The sequence below is a fragment of the Perna viridis genome, chromosome 4, assembly GCF_037379345.1.
Source record: "Perna viridis isolate PV_CMFRI_1.1 ecotype Kerala chromosome 4, ASM3737934v1, whole genome shotgun sequence".
Classification (NCBI taxonomy): domain Eukaryota; kingdom Metazoa; phylum Mollusca; class Bivalvia; order Mytilida; family Mytilidae; genus Perna; species Perna viridis.
This window is the reverse complement of record NC_142448.1, coordinates 9,047,363-9,072,649: the sequence shown is the minus strand read 5'-3', so window position 1 is coordinate 9,072,649 and position 25,287 is coordinate 9,047,363. Positions and strand designations below refer to the sequence as shown.

General features: G+C 32.2%; 3 protein-coding genes across 5 annotated transcripts in view; 1 reads left to right on the top strand and 2 right to left on the bottom strand.

The window, feature by feature from the left end:
• LOC148618750 (nucleolar RNA helicase 2-like) overlaps nucleotides 1-7,015 on the top strand; it is a 45,767-nt gene extending 38,752 nt beyond the window's left edge. Inside the window, exons 14-15 of the mRNA XM_088577929.1 lie at nucleotides 1,471-1,605; nucleotides 6,620-7,015. Of these exons, the coding sequence (XP_088434055.1) occupies nucleotides 1,471-1,605; nucleotides 6,620-6,964 (480 nt within the window). The 3' untranslated portion in view covers nucleotides 6,965-7,015. The remainder of the gene's footprint in view (nucleotides 1-1,470; nucleotides 1,606-6,619) is intronic.
• A 1,022-nt stretch (nucleotides 7,016-8,037) lies between these two features.
• LOC148618749 (uncharacterized) lies at nucleotides 8,038-16,332 on the bottom strand. The gene is made up of 6 exons (XM_088577934.1): nucleotides 15,841-16,332; nucleotides 13,228-13,392; nucleotides 11,266-11,582; nucleotides 10,075-10,159; nucleotides 9,317-9,403; nucleotides 8,038-8,290 (listed from the first exon to the last, which is right to left on the bottom strand). Exons 1-6 carry the CDS (start codon nucleotides 16,058-16,060, stop codon nucleotides 8,223-8,225), a joined length of 942 nt encoding a protein of 313 aa, XP_088434060.1. The 5' UTR covers nucleotides 16,061-16,332; the 3' UTR covers nucleotides 8,038-8,222.
• A 1,924-nt stretch (nucleotides 16,333-18,256) lies between these two features.
• LOC148618748 (uncharacterized) lies at nucleotides 18,257-24,559 on the bottom strand. Of its 3 annotated transcripts, none has more exons than XM_088577931.1 (9): nucleotides 24,414-24,559; nucleotides 22,996-23,249; nucleotides 22,554-22,760; nucleotides 22,293-22,396; nucleotides 21,944-22,079; nucleotides 21,533-21,625; nucleotides 21,083-21,229; nucleotides 20,691-20,782; nucleotides 18,257-18,974 (listed from the first exon to the last, which is right to left on the bottom strand). In XM_088577931.1, the coding sequence occupies exons 2-9, from the start codon at nucleotides 23,234-23,236 to the stop codon at nucleotides 18,942-18,944; spliced, it is 1,053 nt and encodes a 350-aa protein (XP_088434057.1). In that variant the 5' UTR covers nucleotides 23,237-23,249; nucleotides 24,414-24,559; the 3' UTR covers nucleotides 18,257-18,941. The 3 variants fall into 3 exon arrangements, with proteins under 3 accessions (XP_088434057.1, XP_088434059.1, XP_088434056.1); XM_088577933.1 differs by having other exon boundaries at nucleotides 24,251-24,438; XM_088577930.1 differs by lacking the exon at nucleotides 24,414-24,559 and adding an exon at nucleotides 23,509-23,622.
• Between the last annotated feature and the right edge of the window lie 728 nt (nucleotides 24,560-25,287).

Here is a 25,287-nt window from a genome sequence, read left to right as displayed (position 1 = left end):
ACACAGTCTGATCATTTCTCAATCTAATTAGTCTACAAGCTGGTCACATTGTTTAGTCTATACTTTTGTTTTCTGTGTGTAGTGTATTTTAAGGTTTAGCAATGACTAAATCTTGAATGTCCTGAAATGAAATGTAATCCTCTTACTGATAAAAATAGACCTACAAAGGGTGTGATGTGTGTTTAAAGATAATGGAGTACTGCTAACCTCATGGATCAGCAGTTTTCTCTTGAGCCAATTAACCTTTTCACACCTAAAACACACAGGTGCATTGTACTTGATTTAAATGCTTTTCATTCAGAACAATTTATTATGTACTCATGTTGGTTTTGGTCCCACTGCAGGTTTTTAGTGGTATTATAGTTTGGGGGTATTATAGGGGTGTACTTCCTTCCTTTCTTTACAAAGAGGGATACCCATCGCTTTTTCGTTACTTCTCCTACACCACTGAATGGAATTGAGTGAATTTATTGCATATTCCTATTGTGGACTTCCCATTTTAGAATTTAAGATTTTAACTAATCCTCTAGCAAAACATAGACTGAGTCATTTATTATTATTGGGACACAGTAATACCCATCTCTTTTTTGGAGGTCCAGATGTGCATGCTATCAAGTGGGGTATCAGGTAAGTGAGCAATGCTAATAGTTGTTCTAGTTTTTGTTTACATTGAAACATAATATTGCACAGATTAGCAGGATTTAGATTTTTTTATTCATTTAGGATGCCGACAGCAAATTATTTTGACTTCGACTTTAGTGAAAGGATGCAAATGTTTTTAGTTGAAGACAAATGTTACTTTCAAGCAATACTGGGGCTTGAGCTATGAAGCAAATAAAGGGTTAAAGTGGGAAATATATATTGCATTTAACTTGTCAGTCTGCCTGTTACATATTTCTGTGGTACAATTCTCATCTTCTGTTGGAGGGGATCTTTAGATATTTGGTATGTTGGTACATATTTCTGTAGTACAATTTTTATCTTCTGTTGGAGGGGATCTTTAGATATTTGGTATGTTGGTACATATTTCTGTAGTACAATTTTTATCTTCTGTTGGAGGGGATCTTTAGATATTTGGTATGTTGGTACATATTTCTGTAGTACAATTTTTATCTTCTGTTGGAGGGGATCTTTAGATATTTGGTATGTTGGTACATATTTCTGTAGTACAATTTTTATCTTCTGTTGGAGGGGATCTTTAGATATTTGGTATGTTGGTACATATTTCTTTAGTACAATTCCCATTTACCAAAGAACTTAATTGGACAGCAACATAGCTTGCTTTATCATGTTTGGTATAATTTCCATAAATTGAAAACTTTAAAATTACTTAGTAGTCAGCCACTGGAAGATTTTCATGTACTGCAACATTTCACAATAAAAACGATCACTTGTATGTTGTTGTATAGTGATCATACACACATTTATAGTCATAAACAACACATTTACTGTCCTTTTTTTTGTTTTCAGGGTTTTACTACTTATTTGTTTTCAACCAATGTGGAAATGAGATCTTTAGGTTATGTGTGGAGATCAATAGAAAAACAATTACCCGAAGATATTAAAGAGAAAATAATGAGAATGAGATTTTGTAAAGATAAAATGGTAAGATTTGTATTTATTTATTATAGTTTACCCAGTTTTCTTTAAGGGTCATTGACTGAAACTGGCCTTCACTTTTTTTAATTTTCTCTTAACATTTGTTTAATATTGTACATTTTCACAATTAATGGAAACAGAATAATAATACAATGTATTGAGAATAAATAATATCATGAAATATAAATATATTCTTGGACTTAATTTGTATATTACCTCAAGTTGGAAGTAATTTATAGATACAGAATCAACAGTTTTCAAGCAGCCCTTTTTAGCTCACCTGGCTGAAGGTCAAATTTTCATTTTAATCTACTAAGCCATGTTGGAGTTATTGCCCTTTTTAAAGTTTTTTGCTATTTTTAATGTTATTTCTTTCAAAAATCTTCTCCTCTGACACTATTTTACCAACTGAAACAAAACTCAGTATAAGTGTTCCTTGGGGTATCCTGCATAGAATTGAAGTGGTTGTTTTGTATCCGTTGAAAAACATGGCCTCTCTTACTAAAAATAGAACATAGGGGTCAGACAGTAGTTTTTCGCATATATCTCCAAAACTGTTATGTTTAGCCAAATTCTTTAAATAGCTGAAATGATACTTATTTTTAGGACTACAAAAGTCTTCAGGCATGACATTGATATTTTTTTTATTATCTTTTTTAAACATTAATTTTCAAAAAGTTAATATTTTAAAACAAGACCTGTAACCTACATGAAGCAAGCTGTTCAAGGGAGCATTTAAATGGCAATTATGTAAATAATTAAAAAAAATATATGCATTGGAAATTTTTTTTTTTTTTTTTTTGCCAAAAGATCCTGTTTCCTCTTGAAATAATAAGACTTTAAAATTTTTGGTTCAACAGAAACCATGCTATCAATCTGTCTGTGCATAGATGGGTCCAGTGTTGCAAATTGAGTGCACCTAAAGTAAATTAACTGTAAAAAAGAGTGGAAATATGGTATATATGTTTTTTTTTTTTTATAGATTTTTGCTTCCTTAGAAAGATATCAGCGTTTTCAAGGTTGTTGTTTTTTTTTTCACACAAGTAAAGAGATCTAAAATTTTATTAAATGTTTAAAGGTTTAAATACCTATTACAACTGCTAGTATTATATTGGATTATCTGCTTAGTACTGATATTCAGATAAAAAAAATTGTGCATTTCCTGTTTTGGTGAATTTTGGCAATCATTTTTTTTTTTTGGGGGGGGGGTGCTCCAGTTCAATAGTGATATTGAATATAGTAATGGTCTTCAAATATTATATTGATAATCGAAAATGAATTTCTTTTTGTTTAGTGTTAATCACATAATTCATATGGTCCTATGTCTGAAGTGAGTTAAAAAGTGTTACTTTGGTAACCATATTCATTATTAGAATTTTTTAGTTCTCCAGAACTGATTTTGGTCAAATTACATTGCCAGAAGAGGTCAAATGTATCATATTGTAAGGATTTTCTGAGTAGCTGGGAGTACAAACAAAACTGATATTTTCACAAAGAATTTTTATGTGTTGTTTCTATCCAGTAACTGTATGGTATATAGTGATTTGTTTGAGGTATACATCCCAAAAAAATGAATAAAAAGCTTCACCTAGGGCGAGTGTGGACACAATATTAGTTTTTGACACACTTAAGCATAAGAACTAACTATGTCTTATGGACACAACAAATGGTTTTGATACTATATTGCACAAAATTTCAAATTCAATAATTATCAGACCAAAAATATTAAAAGTCGATTTTTTTTAGTGTTGCCCCTTTAACTCTGTATTACTCAAAAACCATAAGATGTATCTGACATCTGATTGAGAAATGCAGATAGGGCCAATTAAAAAATATATTTGAAATTGTGACCAAAAATTAAAAAAATATGTCGATGGGGTGGGGGGGCATTGCCCAACTTTGACCCTCTATAATTTGAAAACAGTCCAGATTGCATAGAATCTGCTGATACATGTGTACAACAGAATTAAATAAGGAACACAATAAAAAAATTAAAAATTGATAAAAATGAAAATCATTCTACATGGGTTTTAATACAACACTTATTTTTACCCTTTTTGGCCCCTTTTTCTAAAATGTAGGGCAACACAGTACAAATTAAATAGAGACCTTCCTTTAGTGGTTAATAAAAGAATGTTACAATGTCATAACAATTGGTAAGTCGCAACTAAAGTTATAACACAGAAATGAAATGTCCCCAGACAAGGATGACGGCTGCACCATAACATTATACTACCACAAATTTTTTTGCTTTCGTAGAAAAAAGTGTAACGATTTATGCCATCTGTTGATTATTAACATATTGGCAAGCACTGTAGAACTGGGTTACCAATTGTCTGCTTTAGGTGAAAGGTAAACAGGAGAAAATATTATGCGCCAATGATTAATTTCGCATCCTGTATCTGCAATTAGTTAAAAGCCAAGTTGCAGGATAAAAAAATATGAGTTTGTATATGTATGCATGCATGTTTAGATGCTATAGAATTTTAGGAAATTTTGTCCAATTATTAGGAAAAAATGCACTTTTAAAGCCTGGTGAAAAAAGTATTTAATTTTTATTTAGATATGCACTATATGTCCCAATTAGATAACACATATCCATAATACAAGCAGATGATTGTTAAGGTTTGAAAGAATGTTGTCATTGTATTGAGATCACACGATATTCTTGGAGGTTACGACTTACAGACAAACCACCATTAAATCTTCTTCCTGTCCAATATTCCAAATCTAAATACAGTGTACCCTCGATATATTGCCACCTTTGGGACCAGGCCAAATTGTCAAGATAGATCGAGGAAATATATATATATACCATAGAAACTAAAGCAATTTTTTTTAAAATGGACCTTGAAAAAGTGTGATGAATAGTCAGTGACTGCCATAAAGGAGAGACAGTATAAAGACGGTGCACTGCACATGGATAATAATAAAAAAAAAAAAACCTTGAATTGTTTTAGTTGATATCTAGCAAAGATAAATTTTTGTGTTCACCTATTTGAAAACAGGACCCAAAATGAAAATTTCAATACACAAATACATACATAGTAAGATTTAGCATATCAAAGAACACCATGAAGGAATCTAACTCTAGATTTTGTGTTTTGTCCTCAATTTTTATATGACTGCAAAAAAATTGCAATTTATGGTTGTATATTGGTATGGTGTTGTCGTCGTTGTCCGTAGATACTTGGTTTTCTTTGATATCATGATTGTTAGTTGGATGATCTTTATAAAATTTAATAACAAGGTTTTAAACATAGGAAGGAATGTTTGTATTGATTTTGACGGTTAAACCATTTAAGAATTATGGGCCAGAAAGGGGTCTCATTCAGGCATTTCATAAAACTTCAGTAAAAGCATAGGAATGTCTATGATATTTTTTTAAAACATTTTATACCACAATGGTCAGATTTGGATTGATTTTTGGGAGTAAAGATGTGAATTTTTCAGAAATGAAGGGCCAGAAACATGTACTTTCCTGTTGTTCAGACAATATTTTGTCAGAGAGTAATCAAGGGAATTACGGTTATAGAGGTAATCAAAAAAATGTAATCCAGGGACAAAGACCAGACATGGAAAACAGACATACACAACAAAGAACATAAAGTAACCAAAACCACACATACAAAGTAACAAAAGTAAATGAGTAACTCGGACTGCACTAAAAACTGGGAGCATGGACCAGTTCAGATTTAGAAAAAAAATATATATATTGGATTTCTTTTTGAAAATCCCTGCTTGCACCTTTCAAATCAGATTACAGATATCTCTTACAGTTTTCAAGTTGTAAGGGATCAAAGGGGCCACACCCTAAAAAATCAACTTTTTAGCTCACCTGACCCTTTTGCCATCACTTGCCGTCTATCACCATCATCGTTAACAATTTCTTCAAATATCTTCTCTGACACTACTGAATGGATTTGTATGAAACTTAAGATGGTTGTTCCTTAGAGTATCCTGCACAAAATGACCATTTGGAATTTTGATCTGTAAAAAAATATGGTTGTCGTTACTAAAAATAGAACATAGGGTCAGACAGCAGATTTTTGCATATATCTCAAAAACAGTTGGGATTAACCAAGTTCTGATGGGATAAAAGTATTCTGCTTGATGAGAATTAACTGTTGTTAAATTTTGGTGAAAATCTGTTGACCAATGTTGGAGTTATTGCCCTTTTTTGGACATTTTTTGCTGTTTTTGATGTTATTACTTTAGATAATCTTCTCCTCAGAAACTACTCTTCGGAATTCAATGAAAGTTGGTATTTTTGTTTCATAGGGTATCCTTAACAAAATGAATATTTGGATTTTTGATCTGTTAAAAAAACATGGCCACCATTCCTAAAAATAGAACAGCAGATTTTTGCATATATCTCCAAATCTGTTAGGTTTAGTCAATATCTTTCATTTGCTGAAATGATTCTTATTATAAGGCTTACAAAAGTCTCCAAAGAATCAAATGGAGTAAAAATTGTCTGACAACTCCTTGTTAGTTTGTGCCTTTGAAAGGCAAAAATTTAACAAGGTGAGCGATTGAGGCTCCTGGGAGCCTCTTGTTAATTTTTGGTCTGATTTTGAAAATTTTTAATTGACTTTCAAATTTTGTGCCTGAACCAGTAGTTGAGTCCGTAACGAAGTCCCTATGCTAAAGTGTCAAATGCTAATACTATGTCCACACTTGCCTGAACTGTTCAGGGTTAGACCACTGCAGTTGTATCATGCTTTTTATTGTAAATGGTTAGTACTTTAACCCTTCAATCCAAAGTATGGAATTTCATACACTTATACTTGGTTTAATGTAATAAAATCAGAAAATATTGTCTCATAATTCTTAAGTGGTCAGAGACACAACCCCAAAAACTATCTTCCAAATTTTTGATAGGGTGTAGAACATTGTGGAACAATTGCAGAGATCTGGAATTGAAATGTCACAAACAGCATTGTCCTATGTATAAAAACTGAAGTTGTAATTGTTTTATTATGCATTTTATATTAAAAATTATTGATTGGTATTTCAGTCGAGTGTATTTGACCTGCCCTCAGAACATGATAATGATGTAACTAATAAATGGATTGACACAAGGTTTGACTGTCTTGTTAAAGCTACTAAGCTGCCAGAACTTTTGGATTCAGAGAACTCAAATGGAGGAGGTAATTTTGGTGGATTCAGGGGAGGTTACTCAAACAGAGGAAGAGGGGGTTTTTCAAGTAGAGGGAGAGGAAATAATTCATTTCGAGGCAGACAAAATGGCTCTAATAGAGGCAGAGGAGGTTTTGGTCAAGGTGAAGGATTCTCAGGACAAAAAAGACGACTTGATATATCTGGTGGAGAAACTAGCAATAAGAAAATTAAGTTTGATTAATGCTATCTTGTCTGTTTACATCTCTGTTGCAATAAATTATTGTACAATGGATTTTGATTAAACTTTCACATATTCTTTATTACATGATGCCATTTTGCACCTTCTATTTTGTGTTTCTATCTGAATGTCTTAAATTATTTGTACAGGTTTCCATTATGGTTTCTGGTGAGTGGGTATCAGCAACTAGTTTCATACTGTGAGCCTTAATTATTGACACTACAATCACAAAGATTGAAGACTTATAACTCAGAAAAACTGAGTAGTGGAACATAGATAATGTTTTGAACACGACAAAAACAAACATTTAAAGATATGTGTTGTGATTTTTAAACCTTTTCACATTTGTCAATAAAAATATTACATTTTTTCCCTTAGTAACACAAATGATTTCAGGTGGGTTGTGCATGAAGTTAATCTGATTCCTATTTACATGTATATATATATATATATATGATATAAAAGAAAATGGCTGTTTAAACTTATATCACTTCATTTTGTGTTGTGAATTTCAGTTAATACATTGGTAACCATACTTTAAATAGCCCAACCTTTAAATAACAATTGATTATGTTGTGAATATGCAGCATTTGAAAAAAGAAACTAACAATGCAGGGTGGATCCACAGGGGCTTGAGTTCATGAGTTATATCCATAAAATAGAGTCACCAAAAATTGTAATGAAATGCATTTCTTAACGATTTTTTTATTGCATTTTTTAGTGTTGGCCATGGATAGTTAAATGAAAAAAAATATTAAAACAGCATTTTAGTACACTTTGGCAATTTTTTTGGATCTAGCCCATGAACTGAAGACCCTGTGGGTGGTTCCAACATTTCAGGTTGAGGGTGTACTCCTATTATGTAAGAGTCCAGCACACTATTTGTTCTGGGCTTTTTGGTTATTTTAATTTTTTTTCTTTTGGGGGGGTAGTTATTATTTGTGAAATTATTTTAGATGATTATACATGTGTAGTTCTATAAGAAATGTTTCTGGGATAGTCAGTCCTGAGTTCTGGAAGGACTTTCTTTATCTATCTGATATAAATGTTTCCAATTCATGAAACAGAAGTCAAAATGTTTTAAATACTTTTATGAATCAACAATAGACTCTTCTGTTAAGTGCAGAAAAATAACAATATAAACAAAGTCAGTATTAACTGAGATACATTATGATTATGGCAACTTGGTCAGTAACACCGGTACAAAAAGGTACATCACTATTAACAGGTCCATGTGGTCATATCCTGTACAAGAGTCGAACTACTGTACTGTATTATGAACAACTGTAGATGAACAACTAAGGTTTAATCCTTCGATCAGTGCTATATCTAAAACAAACAATATAGAAGAAGCATTAAACTAGGTGATAAGGAAAATATAAAAAGACGACATTGTGTAATAAACAAACAATAGTAAGCTCTCATTGATAAGCTCCAAGAGAAGTACACTGTACAAAATGAATATACATTATAATTCAACACAAATATATTAAATTTAATGGCATTGACAATACATATTGTTTTGCAGTTAATACAATTCCAAGATACATTTAACCATTAGTACTAATTGCATATAGGTGAAACATATGAATAAATTATTACTTTTACCAAGTTTTGATGTGACTATTATGTCACACAAAATCATTAACCAGAAGCACCTGCCTTTATATTATCTGATTTTTACCTGGATGAACAATGTATTTTGTATGATTTCAATAACTTTCCTGTTTGTTAGAAATGGCTAATTACGCATGTTGTAGGATAACATACTAATTAGTCTTCTGTCATTTACAGGATTTTTGAAGATTGTTTCATTAAAGAAAAAACCTATATATCTTCAGTTCTTTTGAAACAATGTGAAATTCTGAAGGGCAGTCAAAGATGTAAAAAAGTATCATTTTTAATTGCATTTGATAAGCATTGATTAATCACCAAGAGGTTTGCTAGGTCTATTGTAAAGATACAGGAACAAAAGCTGCAATTTTTTGTACCAGATCCTCATGCACAGTATAAAACCGTCATGAGTACAAAGGTAGAAAGCAATTAGGACATCTGAATAAATGGGTCTTAGTATGAAGAGTTATTTGTTAAATGAAAGACTTTAAATCACTCTTTCATGTGTTGCTACAACAAACTAAACTTGAGAGTTGGATTGGAATAGGTTTCACAATGATCTTACATGAGTAATCATGATCATTGAGCTTTTTTTTTTATTATTTTGTTAATTTTTATTACACAGATCCAGGATATATGAAAATTTTATTTTTGCTTGTATTTTTTTTCCAAAAATTGATAACCAATGAATTTATGGCCAGCTACATTAATTCCAAGGCTGATTGGTATTCTATAGAGTACCTGATTCAGGTATACATCTAGTGGTGGTCTGTATCATGATAAATCCGGACATGTGATGTTGTAACACTCCCCTGTCTATTTCTATCTCTACAGAAAGAAAAACAGATGTTGCAAGCCAATAGTAGACTAAGTATTTCTTCACTCCTAAATCTAAATGTTTCTCCCTCATTACTTGGTTGTATCCCAAACAGAAAATTCACTCCTAGATATATTAGGGGATGGAGATACAGGAGTTAATGTGGTTAAGGGATGAAAAATATGGGAAGCGGGGATAATGGTTGGGAACATTAACCAGGGGTTAATAAAAGAGGTTTTGGAAGCAGGGATGAAGTACCCCAGTCCATCCCTTAATACTGAGGAGTCACTTAATTTATTAATGACAGTCAATACCAGTATCCATCAACACATGTATGGTAGGGCTTTACCTTACTCTATGTAGTATTACTAGATACACATGGATGTGGTTATATTATATTTACTGCATGGATATTATTTTAAGGAAACAAGTACATGTGTGACACATACAGCAATGGCGGATCTTGGCGTTTGTAAAAAAAAAATGTTGGTATGTTTGAAAACTTTGGGCAAACATGAACAAATAATAGCTTTGAACCCCTCCACACCACATTTGCCCCTATACAGTGCTCTACATGATTGAGAATTCTTATATAAAAGGACCTCAGATTTCTTTAACATAAGATTCTTGAAGAGTTTAGCAATGAAAGTTATCAATCTATGAGTTCTTTAAAATATCTTACCAAAGTTTTCACCAAGGGTCGGTTGGAATGGAATTTCTATTTGAGCAATGTCTTCTTTATCACACACTTCTCTTTTGACTTGAAGCTGAATAAAATTATTAGGATGAAGTTGCATATAAAACCAATCGTTTGGCAAGTTCAATACGTTTTTGAATGTAACAGTCTCACTATTTTCTGCAAGTAGGCAGACTTCTTGTATACATTATTTTTAATTGTGGATTTCAAACATTCGAACATTTTTTTATCTAAATTTTACAATCGAAAGTGGAAAAATACTGACTGCAGGAGAATATGTTTCTCACATGTAAATTAAGTTTGGAATGGCAACAAAATCTCGTGGAAGACAGCTACATAAAATCACTACCTGAAACCCAAATGTTAAGATGATTATGTAGTATCAGTCACTAACAAATGGTCCTCTTTCACTCTCAAGTCATTAAAAGATCATGGTAACGCCAGTTCTAAATTAATTCTCTATCGCAAGGAGTTTTATAGGAATCTTCTATAAAAATACTTGTCTATTCTTATATTAGGTCATAGAAGACCTTTTAATTGTATCATGTGTATAATAAATTAATAATGATCTGTTGATGACTCTGAATCAGTCAAAATTATTATTATTATTTGAAGAGGTCCTTATTTGTTTATGGACTCCACAATTCGATTTCAGCAACTCCTCAAATATTTCTGGACCTCCATAAATTTTTAGGAGCTCTACAATTCGATTCAGAACCTCTGTAAATGTTTGAGGAGCTCCATAATTCCATTTAAGGACCTCCTGAATTATTTGAATTATTTTTGGAGGTGCTGAAATGCTGGAACCACCCATAAATAATAAAAGACCTTAAACAACGGTAATATTGACTAATTCGGCGCCGCATAAGAATATATTCATCACTAAAAAAGTGACTGCAAGCTAAGAATTGTGTGCATGCACTTACTCCAAATTTCACCTGACTCTGCTACCCCTTTTTTCCTGTCCCCTACCCGACATATCAATAAAGAATTCCAACTAGTATGCAGTAGGCTGTTTACTTTTTCGCTTACAGTGTATTTCAACTTATTACTAGGAAGGCAAAATTTATCGAGCTTTGATATTCGAGTTTCTGATAAAATACTTTTATGAATAGGAATGACAATATTTCATTGTTGAGGTCAAATATTTTAGCCCCCTTTGAAGAAATTCTTTACCTCGTATTCTGAAGTGGAATCTGGAAGAGGAGATGACGAGTTATTATCGTAATGGGAATTGTCGTCCGCTAATCTACTATTCGTGCTTTTTACTTTTGATCTAGTAGTGTATATTCCAAAATCTTCAAAACTTGATTCATTGTCTGTTTCTTTTTTTATTTTCTTCCTTTTACATGCATTATATTTTGAATCATCTGAAATTTCATCGCTTTCTTCACTGCAACTCGGTGACGATGAAGTAACGGTATTGTCAACGGGCTCTTGTGATTCGTTATCGAAGTCGGGTAGTCGCTTTCTTCTGTACGGTCGACGATTTTCTGAGTAGAAAAAAATAATACTCTCTTAATACCATGGAGAAATACAAAAAAAAACGCCAGAGAAATTTTGAATGACATGTTAACTGCATATACATTAACTGGAATTCTTAAGTTTATAAACATTTTCTTATACACGTGTGCGTTTGTGTTCCTTTCTCCTCTGTTTAAATGGTAACCCAAAGATCTTTGCTGATATTCAAGATTTAACTAGAAAGCTGAAGACAATATCCATACTCTCACATTCGATAACATGCACCAATTGATTTCGATCAAAATCTAAAAAGGAGGGTGCACATTGGTAATCAACAGATTCTGTAAAAGTTTCTTTAAATTAAACTCATTTGTGTAGCAAGAGACAGGTAATGCACATAGGGGGAAAAGTCTATCTTTGCTGATGTGACCTAAAAAAACACTAAATCTATAATATGAAGCTCCCATATATTCAATAATAAATATTCTGTGAAAGTTAAGTTAAATTCAGTTCTATGACAAGCCTTAGTGGACACAAATCAATATTTTGTAATATTAGAAAATACAGTTTTAATATTGCAAAATAATTTTTTTTATATTAGAAAATATTTATTAGTGTTAATTTTTTTTTTAAATTAGAAATTCATTTTCTAATATTACAAATTCCTGATTTAGTTACATTGTAAAATATCACACATTTTGTAACATTACAAATTGAATTTGTAATATAACAGAATGAATTTGTAATTTAAGAAAATGAATTTATATTATTAAAAAATCAATATGCAATTTTGCAAAATCAGTCACATTTTTTAATATTACAAAATTCTTTTCTAATATTAATAAATCCATTTTTTAATGTTAGAAAATCAATTTCTAATAATTTTTTTTTAATTTTAGAAATTCAATTTCATTTTTAATATTAAAAAAGGGTTTTGTGATATTAGAAATCAAATTTGTAATTATTAGAAAATGAATTTGTAGTATCAGAAGTTTTTTTTAATATTATAAAACACTTATTTTGTATTATTAGAAGACATACTTTTTTAATATTACAAAATCATTTTTTATTATAAGAAAATATTTTTTAATATTATAAATTCATTTTGTATTATTACAAATTGAATTTGTAATATAAGAAAATGAATTTGTTATATTAGAAAATGAATTTCTAATATTAAAAAAATCACTTTGCAATATATTACAAAATCAGTCACATTTTTTTAATATTACAAATGATTTTCTTATATTGAAAAAGAGTTTTGTTATATTAAAAATCAAATTTGTAATATTAAAAAAAAAAAAAACATTTTTAATATCAGAAAACACTCATTTTTGTCCACTTTGGCTTGCCATACAATTCAGCAGTCTGTGATGAGTTAAGGATAAGGATAATGGGTTGGTCCATTTACTTATATTCATATTGACAAAGTCCATGTTTTGATATCCGAAACCCTCCAAAAATGTATAATGGGAGGTGCATAATGAGAATGTCCAGAAAAGATTCTGTGAAAGATTCATTAAATTCCATTCACTCAATGGTGTAAGATGAGTACATGTAACAGATAAGCGGTGCCCCAGTGTAACGGATAGAAGGACGGACACTCTATCACTATATACCCCCACTTTGCAGATAGTACAGAAGTTAGTATAAGTACAGTAAAGTTAGACTCACCACGTTTAGATTTGTCAGGTTCAATAAACTGATATGTTCTAACAGTTTTCGTCTCTCTTCGCGACCTCTCTGGAATAATTTCCTTAACATCTTCTAAACTATTTAGAGCACAACGGAAATTGGCCTTCCACTTCTTATGATCAGGACTAAATTTGTCAAATCGACCTAAATGTTACAAAAAAAATCCTGCTGATTACTGAAAACATAAACAACGACCCCCTTATCGTTTTCGGGAAATTGTACATGTATGTCAAATTTCTGTTTTATGATTAAACACATGTAACACGCTTTTCCTTTTTACACATACAATAAATTAGTGGTGTTCATCTTTAATTTTCTATGTGATGATTAACACTTAATAACATTGTAAGTAGGAGTGCACAAATTAAACCACCCGTTTATTTTTGTTTTCGTTTTTGCTGTTGTTAAATAAATCAATTTGGAAATTTCTGCAAACATACAAAAGAAAGTAAAACTAAAAAGGATAGGAGGTCATTGGTGAATAGACACACCACAATTAGATCTACATGTTAGCACAACATAATGGAAGTTGATGGAAGGGTGTCAATAGCTGACGGACAACATAATGGATGTAGAGGGAGGGGTGACATAAGCTGACGTACAACATAATGTGGATACAGTGAGGTTATAAGCTGGTGGAAACCATAGTAAGGTATAATTGTGGTGTTATAAGCTGACAGACAACATAATGGAGGTTGAAGGAGAGGTGTCAAGAGCTGACGGACAACATAATTTGGAGGTTGAAAAAGGGGTGATATGAGCTGACAGACAAAATAATGGAGATGGAAAGAGGGGAGTTATAAGCCAAACGGACAAGATAATGGCTGTAGTGGGAGGTGTGTCAGGACCTGACAGACAACATAATGGCTGTACCTAGAGGAAGGTTATATATGCTGATTTGTTCAATATTGCCACAGAAACCGTAAATAGACCCTGGACGACAAAATGGACTGCCTCATTCAAAATTAGTTTTCTTTGAATAATTTAGCTCTCTTTGTAAGTGTGTCTTTTCATCACACTTTTGTTACACATCTAACCTGTCAAAAATCTAGGTTTAGACTTCATTGTCTAAAAAACTATTTATATATTTAAATCTCTGTTGTCAATTTGTAAATTATTTTTCTTGGAAATATTTTTCCTGGAAATTAACTAAATCAGCCATTTTGGTCTTGTAAACTATGAGATTCATTTCACAAATACAAAGACTCATGAAATTATCAAACAAATTTCTTTGCTTTGTTGTTAAGTCCAGTATTTTTTTTAATTATTGAAACTTTCATCTAAACCCCTCTTGCCTTTTTATGGGGTAAGGTTAAAAATATCAAAAATTAATTCCCAACAATAAAAAAAAAACAAATGTATCTACGATTAATTCTCGACAATTAAAAAAACAAATATATCCACGACTATGCCAGGGTTTTAACCAAATTAAAACAATACAATTAACCTCGTGTGTTTTTGAATCATCATGCATTTATTGTTATTGTTTACTTTTGAATAAAAGGAAGTCAGTTTTGAGTAAGGATGATAGTTAATTCATCATTTGTTGTCCTAGTTTTGAAAATTAAAACAAGGGTGGGTATATTGAAGATAAATTTAATGCAGTTTTAAATAGTGCTAATGGTAAACATTAAACCAGTTGATAAGTGATAAAAAGGGAGAGAAAAAGACAATAAATGGAGAAATGCTACCATCTTGTCCTTCAATAGTGTTGTTACAGAAAACTGTACCAGGCTTAGTTGAGAATTAATAGTAAATTTAATCTATACTCATTTTTAAATGAATATTAAAATAATAACTTAATTCATATATTAAACGGAAAAAAATTATTATCTTAATCATTTTCGTAATATAACAACATTGTTGTATTTATTCCTTCTCCTCTGAATAAAGACGTAATAATAACTGTTCACACAAACTTAACACTGCAAAGAAATTTCGAAAAAAAAGAACAGAAAGTCTTGATTATTGTCATATTTCAACAAAACAATAATAATAATAATATACGTCATTTTCTAACACCCTAAGGCTGATCTACTAGGTTTGATTGTAGCTTAGGGAACCACATTTGCTTTGCTAAGGGGGATCGGGAGGGACTATGACGCTGTTTGATCGAGACAGGATAAAAATATTCAAAGTTGAAGAAAAAAGGCAGGACATATACATTTTTTGTATGTTTAGATCTGTGCATTGTGTCATAACCATTTATTGTAAATGTGTTTGAACGAAAAAAATATTTGTATTTGTATATTTTTTTAAGATATAAAGCGGTATAAAATATTTAATCTTAGCCTCTCATAAAACCCGATGGTTGATCCCTTATAACAATCTTCTATGTCACTGTGAATCTTCCCTTCCCATCAGAAGCTGACATAGAAGAATGCCATAAGGTGTCAACGACTGGGTTTTATGAGAGGCTAAGATTAAATATTTTATCCCGCTTTATGTCTTAAAAAATATATGTCCCGCCTTTTTTCAACTTTGATCAACTGGAAGACGTTTTGCATGTAGAGAAGGGGGGTCGCACCCAATTCGGAATTCCATATTGAATTAGTCGTTCTCCAGTCCAAACAAAAATATAAGTTCACATACCTGTATGGATGGCCCACCTGGCGAACAAGTCTGCATCCTTTTGAGGACTGTATCCGTGTCTCGACCCATGTCTCCAGGGTATCTCAAAGATTTTTTCTTCCTTGTTAGTCCATCTTAGACCTTCCACTGACTTGGAGTTCAACAGGTTCTCCAGCCAGGGCCTCATCCTCTGTCTTTCTATGGGCCTCACTGGTCTCATGTTAACAGTTCCTCCACACATGTGTACAACTCTGCAGCAATATGTTACAATGATAATTGGTATCAGGCGGACAATATTATATGCAGGAAGGATTTTCAATCAACAAGCTGTCTGTATGGACGATCATTTTATGAAAATTTCTAGGACTTTTTCAAAACAGAAGCTAACCTCAATTGAGCGAGTGGTCATTTCTTGTAACTGGTGTACGATTTTCTGAAAACTGTGTGGGTTACATAACAATCGATATATATGTTACGCTTATCATCGTCAAACATTCTATTCATTCTTGTTATATGTAGTATTATATACACTTTAATTTATTTATTTGAAAGCTTTCATGTACATCGATTGATTTATATTTCGATAACTGATTTGGTCACGAAAGTTATGTGCGTCCTCAGTGTGCGTTGAATGTGCTACAATCAATGTTTTTACACAGTAAACTGCACACGTATACATTTCTATTATCAAGTAAGTCCTGTTCCCTGTCGTGTTTTCAGAATGTTAAGTTTTTCGAGAGTCTTACAAAGGCGATAGGAGTGATATATAAACATGTAAACAGTTGCATGAAATTTCTTCATTTTCCTCAAATTTAACCCCAAAATATTTTAATCCTAGCTCTTCCCCAATGCTTTTCACTTCAAATAGTTTGACTCGCCTTGAAATTTACTTACTTCTGACAGATAAATAATACATATTTATTATCTATTTACTGCTTTTCTTCATTAAGTAATTTACATAAACAAAACGTTGTGATACAAATCTGACTATTGATTAACACAAACGGACAGACCAACTAAAATCTGTACAATGCCCAAATGCATTGCGCCACATGATGCATGGAACATGTGAGCGCGACGGGAGAGGGCACTTCCAAATATACGCTTTGCAGTTGCGAATAAATGCTTGCAATCCTGCGAATATCCCTATTTACTGCTATTCAAAATGTTATTTTACGTTACTATAGCAACTTTCGTGTGTCTTCCATTTGGTACCAGTATCGTATTGCATATCCCTGAGCGGGTGTACGTCAAAACATGGATGCCATAAAAATATAGTGCATTTTCTTTTTGCCTCTCTACAAACTAATGTTTTGTCAAAAGACATGAACAATGACTTAAAAAATAGAGCAAACATCACACTGTAAGATGAAGAACTTTTTTAAAAGAAAATCTAACATAATATCATAAAAATGTTCCACTGAAAAGGTTGGTTTGGTGAGTGCAAAACGAAAGTGAAAGTAGGGAAAATGGCTATTTATAGTTCAAGACTACTTTTCTGTCCAATCTTCGTGGACTCACCCTATTTTCTTTGCGGGAAATTATTTTTTCACATGTCCTTAGAAATGCTACATAAGTGAAAGTTTTATTGAATCAATTTACATATTTTTTAAAAAATCCTAAAAATATGCACTTCACTATAGAAGTCTATGGGAAAATTAATACGATACTGAGACCATTTATACTTGTCTAGCTCCCATGTTTCCAGCTATTATGCGTATCCACTCATAAACATGATGGGAACATGGTGAAAAGCAATGTATGAGGTGTTTTTTTTTATTAAGAATTGGCAATAATAAAAAATTTGTCTATTGAAAAATAACAAATTTTCCATGTGCATATTGTTTATTGCGCGAAGTGCAATTGACCAAATATGCACATGGAAAATTTGTTATTTTTCAATAGACAAAATTTTCATCATAGCCAATTCTTATAAATTAATTTCAAAATATATTTTTATCTTTGAACATGAGAAAAGTAGCTCTGAATTCAACTGAAATGGGGCGTGTCAATATTTTTTTATCCTTTGAGACATAACAAAATTATTTTAACCAATCAGATTATGCTATTCATCTCAAATAATGTACTTGTTTTGGAGGGAAATATAGGTACAGTGAATGCCGATTTAACTACGTGGAAACTTAATGTATTTTAACATTACAACTAGGAACTTCAAAAACAGGCACGCGTCGATAATATTAGGTAAAACTTTCATATCATGGTCGTAAATTGCACACATGTGTACATGCATTTGTAGTTTCACAGTTGATATCCAGATGATTGCACATGTTGCATGTGTAGAACATATAGAAAGTTAAAACAGTCTTTGAAAGGTATTTTTTCACTTTCATGTAGGAAGGTTTATAGACAAGGAAGACATTTATCAGCCACAATTACAAGTCTATTTACTTTTGACAAGATACAAAAGACAATGATATTGTTTTTACGTTTTATTCTGATATCGAATATTGTACTTCGTCTTACAGATCAACAAAATGACAACGCGCTCGTTTCAATGAATCACCAACAATAGTAAGCATTGTATTTTTAATATTTCTCAATTAAATGAAATGTCCCTAATTGACAGAGAAATCTACAAGTCTATATGACACATGTTACTACAATGAACCAATAGCATTCTCTCAGAAACGGCATTCATGGGCTATTAGTTACTCACCAATTAAAGGCAAGTAAAAACTTACTTCTAATTTGTCACGTGTCGTATTCTAAAATACAATTCTAGTATAGACCAGACACGTGCGTGTTGCAAGACCATTTTGGTGGTTGCATGTACGGGTAAGGTCCTTGGAAAGTCTATATATATATATAGTATGACTAGATGATATAAATGAGTTAACACATTGCACAGTATGTATCAATGGTGAATGAATAACAATATTGTCCAAAATGGAATATAGTTAATCAACTTAATAATCACCATTTACACTAAATTTATACAACCAACAGTCAAAAAGATAATGTCATTTATATAGTCACATGCCAACACGAAATGTCACTTTTAACTGTAAACATTAATGCATCTAGCACGAAGTCTAAAATTCTCTCCAGCACTGGTGCATATCACAGCATTTGATTGTCAATATTTACACATGTTCTTCCAATCACACCAAAGAAGGGTCCAAACTTGTGTAGCACTGAAATATTATAGAGAAATGTCATTACATAAAAAAAAAAACATTTCGATGAGAGACTGTACTTCAATATTTACAATAGTTACAGACAATAAAAAGGAATTGCATGTGTTTAGTGGTACGAGTCCTGTAAACATGTCACTATTAAAGGTGTCACCGAACTTGAACTTCAAGTCTTGTGTAAATGGTATTGCTTTTAGCACCGGTAAATTTCCTTTTCTATTTTCATCTACACTACATTCCCTGATTTAGAACACACCGTGAATACTTATAAGTACTTCACATATATCCTGTCATGTACTTGATGTGTAGTTCAACAAAACTTATAACCAAAATTTTATAAATTCAGTCATTATGGACACAACAGCAGGTTTGGATATAATACTGCACAATATTTTGCAATTCAATTCAAGTGAAGTTCTTTCCTTGCCACTGTCCATATTGAATGAAAAATAAACCTTTTACATCAATTTTAAATGATCTCTTATTTAAATCCTTATGGTCATTTTTTTTTTATTGCACAACGATATGGGCTAGTGATCCCATTTTATACAGCAAGCTTCTTCTAGCTTCAAGTAACAATATGTCAAAATTTCATGACATTCGGTTCACCACGACTAAAGTTGTCGTACGAAAACAAAAAAAAAAAAACTACCGACGCCGTAACAAAATACGACTGAGTTTTTTGCGGTCTTGAAAATTGCAGTCGTATATGTGTAAAAAAAAACCTCAACACAGTGAAATTCGACACCTTTGTGTATTCGCTGTCCACCAATGGGGCAGACGTGTTTCTAAATTAAATATACCATAGCGTTAGGAAAAGTCATAATAATAATATGTGTATGTAAATTATCAAGGACACTTTAATCGCAAGTTTTCACATTCAAATTGCATGTGTGTATGTATATATATATATATATATATATATATATATATATACACCCTTAAGTGCTAATTGTAGGGTAGCTGACGACATGACCATGATCGAAGCATGCTCAATATATATTTCCGTGAGAAACATTTTGTTCTACCCAAGCCCTCCCTACCCGAGGAAGTGTATATTAAGCGACTGTCGCATTTAACCATCAACATTTCAAGTGGCGAGAGATTATAATGATCATTTCCTGTTTTCTCTCAATTCTATTGAAAATGAACCACATGAACTCAATTCACATCATCTTAACGAGTAAGTAGTTTTTTTGTTAACGATTCAAAGGATAACATATTCACAAAAATTTGCAGATTTTAATTTTACATTTTTCCGACGCAGTTGGTATAGTTTCGCTTTTTACACGTTAACCTTAAAGACGCGCTTCCATGGAAACGAAAGTCACCTGATACCAATTCTTCTTTCCCGATTGGCCGAATACTGATAACTTAGTGGCATTCGAAAAAAAACTGCATCGAAAATTAAAATTGGGTGCCATGTGTATTTCCTGAATGAAATGTAGAAAATTATCAGTAAAAGGAACAAATTTTACTGTGTCGGCTATCTTTAATTTTAAAGATAGTACTTGTTAACACTGTCAATAATTCAGGGTTTCATGTTTATATATATAAATCAGAGAACACAACTCTCATGAACCACCCATTGCACAATGGTGGATCTACGGTGTTTGATAGGCTGTTCAGAACTACTCCATAGCACAGATAGTCAAACATTTTAAACACCGAGTCTATGAAAAAATGTGGATGACCATTGAAAGCCTGATGACTTACCAGATCAGAACTGTATAACTGTTCGGTTATGACATTCTGTGTCTCTGTCAGTATTGCACAACCATGTGTTATATCTCTATCCATTTCTTCACCTGAAATTACATAATTTCAAATTGATTTGGCTTGTATGTATTTCCAAAAATATTCGTCCACAGCTTTTATGAAATTCCATTTACATCCTACAAATATCAAATATATTTACCGGGAAACGGAATAATGTCAAAGAAGCTTGAACAAGAAGTCTTTTAGAGTTTTTAACTTAACCAAATTCCAAATATCCTTTATTTTTAACCCTCTAAAGCTATCACAGTCCCTAGATATCAGTTGATTATAAGAACAGAAACATGAGTTACAAACTCGCAACTAACAGATATATCTAGGATAAAACCTACCAATTGTAACATCCGCAGCAACAGAGCTCCAAATATCAATAGGTTCATCTTTAATCTCATGGACATTATCAGGGGCTTCCACGCTGAGTATGAGCTCCACTAGTTCTGCTTCCGTCATGTCTGTTTCTGTACTACACTGGTCATCATCTATCAACAGTAACGCATTTTAAAAATTTTAAATGCAATATAAAGATTTTTGAAATTCAAATTATAACTTTTTTCATAATATTTAAGTCACAATTGACAAATTGTAGCACAAGCTGAGTAAGTGTTCAAATAGTGTCCCATCTAAGAATTTTAATGGTTAACTTACCTAGCAAGCTAAATATGAATTAATGGTGCCTTATCCTTGACTAACTACAGTTGTACAGGGTGAAAATCCAATTTATAGAACATTTGCATACCTCAAGTCACTACCCCAGGAAAAATAGAACAAATAGTCATGCCTACCTGAATGTAATAAGTTATCTTGGGAATAAGCTTGTTTCAGGCTGTCACAATTTCGCTGGAATGAATCTCTTTCATACTTGAAAATTTTTACATCTGAAAAATTAGAAAAAAAAGTCAGAAAAAAACATTAAAAACTAAATACACCTATTAGCTTTCAAGTTTAATTGAAAATTTAAAATAATAAGCAAGCTTCAGAAATTGGGTTAAACTGCATAGCGTTTTATTTAAAAAGAAAATTTCCTTTGCAAGACGAGTTCGATCTCATTACATAATTGTATTGATTTACAAAGCAAACAAGCCATAAATACGAACAGGTTTAAACATTCACGAGTTTTCACTCAGGAATAATCAGAAGAAAAAAAAAACATCAAAGCAGCAATTTTAACGTTTATATTGTATCTGATTGCATACCGGCTTCAGGGCAGATTTTCGCAAACACTGGAAGCTCACTGCTATCTGTAGAAAGCCGACTGCCCCTTTCAGAGAGCCACTCGGTTTCCGACCCTGACGTGGATAACTCGTCTGAGTCTCGTCGGACTGGAGGACACTGAAAGTGTTTAAAATTCATTACTAGGTCATATGGCTAGTTTGTACATTAAAAGTCTACAATCTCATGTTATAAATACAGGATTTTAAATATTGCAATAAAATGGTATTTAATAAAAGTTTATGTTGGTTAGGCTTCACAGCCTTTGTTTAATATAGAATTTAATCCCAGGGACCAACAAGACAAAACTAGGCTCTAAGTAAGGTTAAATACCTCTTCATCAGACATATGATCATCATCATCGGACTCACTGTCGGCAAAGCGACGAGTGGGTTTGTCCTGTAGACGTTTGGATATTCGTTTAGGTGTGTATTCACCTGAAACAAAACAAAAAAGCTATGATAAATATAGGGGTATGAGTTATTGTTTATTTATATCTAAATATTCAAAATCAAAAATAAAATCATTAACAAAAACAACATAAACAAAATAATTACAAAACAAATTAATAGAAAAAAATCACTTAAAAAATACCTCTAGCATGATTCTGGCTAGTCTTTCGATTTTTTAATTTCATTCTTTTTTCTTCCTCACTCAGGAATCTGTAAATTTTAAAGGCATTGTTGCCCTTTCGGACACTTCTGTCTTTAAGTTCTTCGACATCCGGGAGACTGTTCAATGCACATCGGAAGTTAGCCTTCCACCTCTTGGGATCTGGGTCATCTCCGTCCATAAATTTTCCTAAAATAAAATTTTAAAAATTGAGATTGCATTTCGATATTATAAATGAAAAGATAATTGATACTCAATTTGAAAAGTTTGACAAATCAAAAACTTAGTGTACACTTTTTTCACTTAAACATACCACTACTAGTAAAGAAAAAATTGGCACAGTGGCAAACAATTCATCGAAAAAATTGGCACAGTGGCAAACAATTCATCGAAAAAAAATTCCAAACTGTTCTTTACAACTTACCTGTGTGTTTTGCCCATCGTTCGAACAGGTCAGCATCGTCTGTTGGGTTCCAGCCTTGCCTGGCAGCATGTCTCCAGGCTATTTTAAAAGTTCCATCTCTTTTCGACTCCCACTTCATACTGGGAACACCATCATTTATAAGAAGATTGTAAAGCCAGGGCCTCATCTTTTGTCTCTCGAGTGGACGGATAGGCTTTCTCCCTGAAGGTGAATGTCGCTGACTTCCTTTTGTTTTCTTCATTGTTGGATAAAAACTGAAGAACAAAAATAAAATTGCTTTTCTTTAGTAAAACAAAATGCACTATATTTTAATAGTTAGTAAATAAACATTGCATGCATATAACGTGATGTAAATATTTATCTTTTCGGCGAAATATATCAGTCAAAGTCCATATGTTGTGCACGCATGCATCTGCCGCTCTTGCACCGAATACATTTTCTGTGAATTTGAGTCAGCTTACAACAAAGGAACGCTTTAAATTAGCCGCTGAAAATAATCTGCAAATTGCATACATGAGTATAGAAGCAGTCTTTTTTTAGCAGCTGGCTTACGGGCTGTTCAATACACTTTACCCACAAACAAGGAAGTTTACTTTAACTGTCCTTGATAATACAACTATCAAAATCCATAAATATCTGGCGTGTTGCCAACTCCATTTGTTATGCTATAGAAAATGCTTAGTCAATAAATATCCCGGGTATAGATAACATCATTGTCGTTGGGAGACGCGGTTTAAAGTTCGTTGTAATGCTATTTATGTAGCGAGAAATTGGCTGCACACGAGACCTACAAACGTACGTGCCCTCTTCCAGGGATCTGTCCAGTGTGTTAAATGTGTTGAAGAGAATGCATATATGCAAGCAGCATCAATCAAGTGCATTCAATCGAATATTTTAAATGTACTAATATACAACCGTTCCGATTGGAATGCAACGAAACGGAAAAAAGGACATTTTTTAATGAACGCAAAGCTGTCGACATATATTAATCGCTTCAATCTCTAGTAAATTATCAAAAGTGCTTAGTTTATAGAATTAGTACTGTAAAACTTTCAATGTGCATGTATAGATTAGACTAGAACCAAATCCATTTTCTGAAAATTTAAACAACCAGTTACATTGTTTACAATAACGTACGGTAATTGGCATCTGAATCGTAAAATATAATACATGCAATTTTGACTACACATGTGCAAATATCACCTAAAATACTCATCGAGATCGTGGAACTTGGAGTCAACATAAACATATTTACCAATTTTGAAACTGAAACCAAAAGTGAACGGTGTTTTCCGAATTTCTCTCGAGTTACGTGTATGCAACAGCTACTAATACGTGTTCTGAATGTTTACAGTTCGATGTCGGTTGGTAAAACATGCAATCTTAATTTTCTAGTAAACAAGATAAATTCGACTTACCTTCAGTGCCAAAGATTTGAATAATGCCGATAATTGTCGCCGTTCCTCTTATTATAAACTAAAATCATGTGACCAATATCTGTCAACATATTATTCTGAGAAATTTACTATGATATAAATAGCTTGGTTTTTCCACTAGGTTATCTTTAAATAGATATTACGGATTTCTGAATGTACGTTGTATGCTTAAATTAGGATTTACTCGGTTTATAAATAGAAAAATAAAATCCTAATATTCCTGACAAGAATTCCTCATATACATTTTAGCCAATGTAATCCCATAATCGTTAGTTTATGTATTTTTTTTTTGTCAGTAAATGATATGCGTAAGTAGATTTGTGGCACTGTTTCATTAATTTAATAACTTTCTTTGCTTATAGGTTACAGACCACCAATTCAACCAATGAGCATTTGGAACGTAGGCAAAAATAGTCCTACGCAGAAATTACCCATGTTCCTCATAGTGCTGTGAAAAAAGTTCTCATCTCATTTAAAAAATTTAAACAGTTTCTGAAAGAAAAAACATTTCTGTACATTTTATAAGTGCATTTTGCTTCTTGTGATGTGAAGCCTAATCTCCATAATGATTTCTAAATATACCTCTATCTTGTGAAAACACTGGGATTTCCCATGCTATTTATAGACACTTCACTTCCGGTGACCGTTACTATCAACGAGTTCATGATGACGACCATAAAACTTCTGTAGTCATGACTTCAACCTAGTAGCAACATAACACTGCCCCATGCGCCTAATTGTATACATATAAGAAGTCTAGCACGGTACAAAAGGTCTGCGTACAGTTACGACAAGCTCTGGTGTTATATGAAAACTCCATACGTTGGTGCTGAAGGATTGTTGAAAGGAAAGTTGA

What these genes read in the sequence shown, in the direction of transcription:
- LOC148618749 (XM_088577934.1), bottom strand. Translation starts at nt 16,060, where the DNA reads ATGTGTGGAGGAACTGTTAACATGAGACCAGTGAGGCCCATAGAAAGA. An exon ending in CAGGTGGGCCATCCATACAG is followed by an intron (nt 13,393 to 15,840) that starts GTATGTGAACTT and finishes TGTAACATTTAG; the next exon opens with GTCGATTTGACAAATTTAGT. An exon ending in TAGATGTATACCTGAATCAG is followed by an intron (nt 8,291 to 9,316) that starts GTACTCTATAGA and finishes TGTTTGTTTTAG; the next exon opens with ATATAGCACTGATCGAAGGA.
- LOC148618748 (XM_088577931.1), bottom strand. Translation starts at nt 23,236, where the DNA reads ATGAAGAAAACAAAAGGAAGTCAGCGACATTCACCTTCAGGGAGAAAG. An exon ending in GAAAATCTGCCCTGAAGCCG is followed by an intron (nt 21,626 to 21,943) that starts GTATGCAATCAG and finishes CTAATTTTTCAG; the next exon opens with ATGTAAAAATTTTCAAGTAT. An exon ending in TGCTGCGGATGTTACAATTG is followed by an intron (nt 20,783 to 21,082) that starts GTAGGTTTTATC and finishes ATGTAATTTCAG; the next exon opens with GTGAAGAAATGGATAGAGAT.